This window comes from Jatropha curcas, chromosome 9 (genome assembly GCF_041381405.1).
Source record: "Jatropha curcas cultivar XTBG-Jc1 chromosome 9, XTBG_Jcur_1.0, whole genome shotgun sequence".
NCBI classification, from domain to species: Eukaryota; Viridiplantae; Streptophyta; class Magnoliopsida; order Malpighiales; family Euphorbiaceae; genus Jatropha; species Jatropha curcas.
Genome location: NC_143159.1, coordinates 22,296,403 through 22,304,016, shown reverse-complemented (window position 1 = coordinate 22,304,016; position 7,614 = coordinate 22,296,403). Strand labels below are relative to the sequence as shown.

The 7,614-nt window shown below is 38.3% G+C and overlaps 1 protein-coding gene across 1 annotated transcript; it reads right to left on the bottom strand.

Moving 5' to 3' along the window:
• Nucleotides 1–232: 232 nt before the first annotated feature.
• Nucleotides 233–616, bottom strand: LOC119370193 (uncharacterized). Its single transcript, XM_089726354.1, has one exon. The coding sequence runs from the start codon at nucleotides 614–616 to the stop codon at nucleotides 233–235; it is 384 nt and encodes a 127-aa protein (XP_089582480.1).
• Between the last annotated feature and the right edge of the window lie 6,998 nt (nucleotides 617–7,614).

Here is a 7,614-nt window from a genome sequence, read left to right as displayed (position 1 = left end):
CTAAGATTCTCACAGAGAGTAAAAACAAATAAATGAGTTATCCTCTTTTCATTGATAACTGGTTATTTATAAGTACAACTCAAACTACTTTCCCTATTAAAAATGCACTACTAGCAAAAATAAAGAAAACTACTCGGCAAAAATAAAGGAAACAAATAACAGTAATAAGACTTATTCAAACTCTAGTAACTGCCATAATAGTAGCCAGATAGACGCATGACATTCCTTCCCCCTAGACAGCACCCTTGTCCTCAAGGGAGGCTTCTGGAAACCTTGTCTTCATTGCTTGATAATCTTCCCAAGTAGCTTCAGCAGGCGAAAGTCCTTGCCAATGCACCAAGATCTCTTCTTTATTTCTTCTCATTCTTCTGTCTAGGGCTGCTTGCGGAACTACTGTCATGGAATCTTCACCTGCTGAAATAATTGGCAAGGATTCTTGTATCTTCACATCAACTCCCACTTTCTTCTTCAAATGAGAAACATGAAAAACAAGATGAATCCTTGAGCCTACAGGCAATCTCAACTTGTATGCCACTTGACCAATCTTTTCTATTATCTCAAATGGTCCATAACATTTTGGAGACAACTTAAGATTCTTGCGAAGTGCCACTGTCATTTGCTTGTATGACTACAACTTGAGGAAGACAAATTCTCCAATTTCAAAGCTTCTTTCATTCCTATGGGTATCATAGTATTTTTTTCATTCGTTGCTGCGCCTTAGATAATTGGTGTTGCAACTCTTTCATGACCAATTCTCTATTTCTTAATTCTTGGTCCACTGCTTCCACTTGAGAGGTGCCTGGAACATAGGTTAGAAGGGTTGGAGGAGCCTTGCTATACATAATTTCATATGGAGTTGCTCTAGTAGAAGAGTGAAAACTAGTGTTATAGCAAAATTGAGCCCAAGGAATCCATCGCATCCACTCACTGGGCTTATGACTAGTGAAACAACGAAGATACATCTCTATCACTCTATTAACTGCCTAAGTTTGTCCATTAGTCTGGGGATGATAAGCAGAGTTAAAGTTGAATATGGTATTCTGCAAATTAAATACTTCTTTCCAAAAGATGCTAGTGAAGGTAGGGTCTCTGTCACAAACAATACTCTTAGGCATCCCATACAATTTAAATATTTGCTCATAAAAATACTCGAGCTACCCCCGAAGCAGTATAAGGATGAGAAATTGGAATAAAGTGAGCAAACTTAGAAAGTCGATCAACAACAACAAAATAGTTGACTTTCCTTTGGAGTTGGGCAGTCCCTCCATAAGATTCATAGATATATCAGTCCAAACTTGAGTAGGAACTGGAAATGGGTGCAATAATCCTGCTGCCTTAACATTTTCAGCTTTGTTCCTTTGACAAACATCACATGCTCTAATGAATTCCCGCAAGCTATTTTTCATCTTTTGCTAGTAAAAAATTGACTTCACCCTGTGAGGGTCTTATGGTACCCTTCATGAGTGCTGGAATGCATTTTCTTAACAATAAGAGGAACTATAGAAGAGTCAGATGGCAAATACATTCTATCTTTAAAGTAGAGAATACCGTCTTTAAACTCCCATAGACCTACTGCTTCCCTTTGCTTGCATAGGGCCACCAAGTGTTAAGCTTTTGTGTTGCTTTTGATTTCCTCTTTAATGGTCTCTAGCCAAGTAGGAATAGGCATGGAGAGAGCAAATGATCCACTGTCTACTTCATGAATGCGCGATAAAGCATCTGCAACTTGATTTTCTTTCCCCTTCTTATATTCAATAATAAAATCATACCCCATCAATTTGACAAGCCATCTTTGTTGAGCTGGGGTACTTATCTTTTGTTCCCACAAATACTTTAGGCTTTTTTGGTCTGTGCAAACTACGAACTTTCTCCATAGCAGATAAAGTCTCCATTTCTGAACTGCCAAAATCAAGGCCAACATTTCTTTATCATAAGTTGATAAATGTAGATTTTTACCACGGAGAGCATGGCTATAAAATGCGATTGGTCTCTGTTCTTGCATAAGGACTGCTCCCACACCAGCTCCAGATGCATCACACTCCACCATAAATGTTTTATTAAAGTCAGGGAGGGCTAGAAGGTGCTTGCGTCATCACCCTCTTTAGGAGTTCAACTGCTTGTACTGCTCTTGAGCTCATCTAGAAATTTCCTTTCTTCAACATTTGTGTAAGTGGAGCAGCTAACCTTCCATAATCTTTAATGAATTTTTGGTAATAACCGGTTAGACCAAGAAACCCCGCAGTGCCTTAATAGTTGTTGGTATCGGCCATTCCCTAATTGCAACGATTTTATCTGGATCCACCGAGACTCCTTTTGCTGAAATCATATGGCCTAAGTACTTAACTTCCTTTTGGGCGAAGTCACACTTCTCCTTCTTGACAAATAGCTCATGGTCTTCTAGAATTTTAAACGTCAGATCAAGATGCTTTAAATGTTCCTCCCAGGTTCTGCTATATATTAAAATATCATCAAAGAAAACCAGAATAAATCTGCGAAGGTAGGGCTTGAATACCTCATTCATGAGAGATTGAAAAGTGGATGGGGCATTTGTAAGTCCAAAAGGCATCACTAAAAATTCATAGTGGCCATGATGTGTCCGGAACACTGTCTCGTAAATATCATTAGAGTGCATCCGGAATTGGTGATAGCCAGAACGCAAATCCAATTTAGTGAAAAATTTGGCTCCATATAGTTCATCTATTAGCTCATCAATTACTGGAATGGGAAATTTGTCTTTGATGGTGGCTGCATTCTAGGCTCGGTAATGAACACAAAATCTCCACAAGCCATTAAACTTTTTGACAAAAAACACAGGTGATGAATATGGGCTTTGGCTAGGGCAAATAACCCCTGTGGCTACCATGTCTGACACATTTTCTCAATCTCATTTTTTTGGTAATAGGGATAACGATAAGGTCCGACACAAATGGGTGAGGTGTTGGGTTTGAGTGGTATTTTATGGTCATGGGCTTGGGTTGGTGGTAGACTTTGGGGTTAGTCAAATATTTTTTTGTATTTTTGAAGGATATTTGCTAGATCTGGGGGATAAGAATTGGGTGGGTTAAGGGTGCTTATATGATCCATGGAGAGGGAACATAACTGTAAGCAAAAACCCCTTTGTTTCTTTTTTTAATTCTCTTGTCATCTCAAACTCACCTACTACTTTATTCACTGGAACAGTCAAGCCCTTGAGGGTAATCTGCTTTCCTTCCATCTCTATCTACATGGTCATTTTAGAAAAATCCCATACAATTGGTCCCAAGGTGCTAAGCCATTGAGCGCCCAAAACTACATCATATCCTTTCAAAGGAATCAAATAAAAATCAAATATAGCTGAAATTCCTTGAATAATCATACTGTAATACCCTGAATTTTTATTTTCTAAACTCATGAATTTTTAATAAATCAAAAAAATCTGAATTTGTGACGATAGGGGCTTAAGTACTGAGCAATTTTAATCTGAGCCTAAATAGCGAGTTGGACTCAAGCCCAAAATAAGTTATCGGAACACCCAGTCGAAAATAATATAAACTTCTTAGAATTGATGTCGAACGACTTAAAATAATAATAAAATTAGATTTACCACTTGGTAATTGTAACGTCCCATTTTTCTATTGAATCGAGGCGTTGCTTAGAGTCTAGTCGGGCTGATCCAAAACCCGGTTCGAGCCATTAGAGTCTAGAGTGGGCTAGAATGAAATAAGGAGAAGAAGTGGACTTACTTGAAGGAAACAAAAAGATCAAAGTATAAGGATTAGGACTTGCTTGCACTAAAATATAAAGTTGAGGTAGGAAGTTGTACCATTTTGACACTTGAGGTACCATTTGGTAATTTTCACATAAAAATCCATGATATTCTAGAGACTACCCGTGAGTTCCATTTCATTTTCATTTCTTCATCCTTATCTTCATCTTCTTCCTCTACTTTCGTCTTCCACTTTCCTTTCTCCATCACTTTTAATGGTAGTGAAGATGTTAATGGGATTCAAACATTAATTCAACTTCTATTCTATCCAAGTAAGTAAACCTTCTTGAATTTCATACTTGAATCATTTGGTGATATTTTTAGATGATTCATAAGAATTCTCATGTATAGGAGAGGTGAGCTCAAAGGTAGAAGAAAAAGGAAGCTAAGAAGAAGATTCCAAGCTTGTTAAGTGAAGGTGTGATATCTCTTTTCATTTACCATTTTCTTTGCATGAGAAATTGTGTGGTGTGTTGCTAATGAGACAATATTGCTTCATGTTGAGTGGGAGGACTGGTAATGGTGAGAAAACAGGGGAGGTATTGAATAAATGAAGTAAATAGTGAGTTTATGCTGAAACAGGGGAGTTACTGGTACTGAAAATTTTACCAATAACTTCATCTTGATTTTAACCCCATTTAATGATGGAATTAGGAAGTGTCATAGAAGAGTTATTTGTTCCTCTATGTGTTAGCTTTACATGGATTTTTGAATCATTCAAATCGGAGTTGTATATTGAGAGATATGATCAAAAGAGTACAGACAGTGCAGGCTGGAAAACGCGACGCGTGCGCGCGCAAATTGCATGAAGAGCTCGCGACTTGTGCCTGAAACTCACTGACTCTCATTTTGCACTGTACGCGCTCGCGACTTTCATTTGCGCACTCGCGACTTTCATTTGCGCGCTCGCGACTTTCACCTGAAACTCTCTGCCTCTCATTTGGCACTTCTCGCGCTCGCGACTTTTAAGTGCGCGCTCGCGACTTGGCCCTTGGCCTGTAAGCACTCGCGACCTTCATCGCGCGCTCGCGAATGTGGCCTGGGAACTCACTGTCCCTCATTTTGCACTCTACGCGCTCGCGACTTTCAAGTGCGCGCTCGCGACTTGTGCCCGATAACTCACTGTCTCTCATTTGGTGCTTTACGCGCTCGCGACCTTGCAAGGCGCGCTCGCGACTTGTGTTTTCATGCACTTTTGGACTTCTTTTTCTATGCAATTGGGTTCCTTTGCTCACTTTGTATGCCTCCAATCATTTTACAACAAAAAAATACAACATTAAATCATGTATCAAAACAACATGCAAGCATGCAAATGATGTGAAATGAGGTAAACACAACTTGTAATTGTATTCTATGCAATTGTATTCCTTTCTCAACTTGTATGTCTTCAACCATTTTAAAACAAAAAGACAACATGAACACATGTATAAACACAAAATGCAAGCATGCAAATGGTGTGAAAATAACATGACACAAGCATGCAAATTATGACACAGTTACTTTGCTTTTGTTTTATCTATTGTCATTCCATTAATATGCTCCATTGAGGTTAGGTAGAAACCATGTAGATAAGGCTATGTCGCGACATAGAATAGCAGATCTGCGCCCCATACAGTTTGGTACTCCGGCTACAGGCCGTTGAGTGGATATGATTATACAGGCCATAGCAGCCAAGCATACAGTTTCATCCAGTTTCATACAGTTTTTTCTTATCACTTCGGTTTCACTATAACCTTATGGAGCTATACAGTTATATCGACTACAAATTGCATAATCATACAGGATACTAAACAGCAAGAAAGATCATTAAGGGAAAATGAAAGTATCATGATATGTGTGCTTACATTCCATATGTGAGTAAATGTTTATTTCTACATATGTATGTGCTTATATGTTTCTTCATTCATTGTGATATTCACTGAGTTTAATCAAAGTTGCAGAGTTCATACAGCATAAAGAACATCAGGTAAGATTATGAAAGTATCATGTTATATATGCTTACAAGTTTATTTATTTAATTCTTAAGGAGCCATACAGTCATGAGATGTTATTAATCATAACTTATATGATGTGACTAAAAGTGCATAAGTCATACAGCATAATGAATAGCAAGTAAGACAATGAACATATACTGTTATGTAATCTTACATGTTTATTGATTTCATTCATACAACACAATGAACAACAGGTAAGATCATGATAGTATCATAAGGTGTGATTTAAGGTTCATGTAAAGGAGTTATGAGATAATTAGAACTAAATTATTGATGTTTATGAATTAGAAGTTTATTCGTTGCTATAAAGAGACATTTATGTTGAAATTTACTGATTCTATGAGTATCAATGCTTTATGAAATTTGTATTTTAAGTTAGTTGCCATCGCATTTTGTTTAGTATGTGAATTATGAGCACCACTGAGTTTTATACTCAGCGCGTCGATTTTTATCACGCGTAGGTTGAAGATCGTGGTTGGTACTTGAAGACTTGAGGAGTACATTCAAAGCAGAAGTGACTAACTTGGTCATAGTAGATTGAGAGTTGTAATATTAAGAATTATGGCATGTATTAAGATTTATAGCATGTATAATTATTACATTTGTTAGAGCTTATGTGATTGGAAATATAATTGAAGCATGTAATTATTGTGGTGTAAGTATTTGGAGGAAATGATTGAAATATTTTACTATAGTTGGTATGATTAGGTCATGAAGACTTGATATAGATCATGAATGCAATTAATTGCTGGATTTTCAATGCTATTGAGGATTTATACAGTTATGACTATATATATAAAGTGTTGTTGTGTTATGATGATTAGTTGGAGATATTGAAAGTTTGAAGTTTAATTGAGAGTGTTTTATATTCATATTTAGCATACAGGATGATATCAGCATGACAGGATATAAGTTCAACCAGATTGTAGCGTCTCGGCTCGGTTCATTCGGGTTAACGGGTGGACCGGGAAGGGATGTTACAGTAATCCTAAATTTGATTAAATCAATTAAATAAATCACGTTAGAAAGAATAAAATGGGGTTATTCAGTAAATATTTAATTATTGATAAATAGGAACCGTAAACCGGCTTAAAGTTTCCTGAAACTAAGAGAAAAACCAGATAATCAAACAAAAATCGAGCTAAATTGTTGAGTTGGACCAAACCGGTTCGAATCGAACCGGAATGGCCCAAAAGCCCGATTTCCTTTCTTTTCCTTTTTCTTCTTTTCCTTCTTCTTCTTCTTCTTTTTCCTCTCGCGCGACAGCCTCTCCTCTTTCCTCTCCTCTCCGTCTCGCTTCCGGCTATCGTTCAGCGAGAACGAGGTGGCGGTCGACTCGCCTGGCACTGCAGATCACTTTTCTAGCCTCCTCTCACACGAACGGAGCTCCAGTGGTGCGGATCGAGCTCGTTTGCTCCGACAGTGCTACTCTTCGATTTTCCTGGATTCCGTCAACTTCAGGTGCCAGAGATGGTCTCGATCGACTCCTCTCCTCCACATGAACAATTCCCCTCCATTGATTTGTGATTTTGCTTGAGTTTTGATGAACCACCATGGACGGCGGCTTGAAGGTGGCTGTAGAGGTTGATCCGGCTAAATGAGCCATTGGCTCAACAAATTGATAGCAGATTTGGATTCTTGACGAAAATTGGAGTCGGGTGGTGGTGACCTTGCAATTTTCTGGGCAGTTTGACTTTTCCGGCCACCGTGTACGGCGGCGACGGTGGCGTTCCTGCGAGGACTCTGAGAGGCAGAATGATCTCCTCTTCGCGCGGATCACGAAAAATCAAATCTGATTTTTGATCGGTACATTATGCTTATAAAGTTTCGGAATGTGAAGACAAAGGCTGGAAGCGCACAATAAGAAAGGCAATC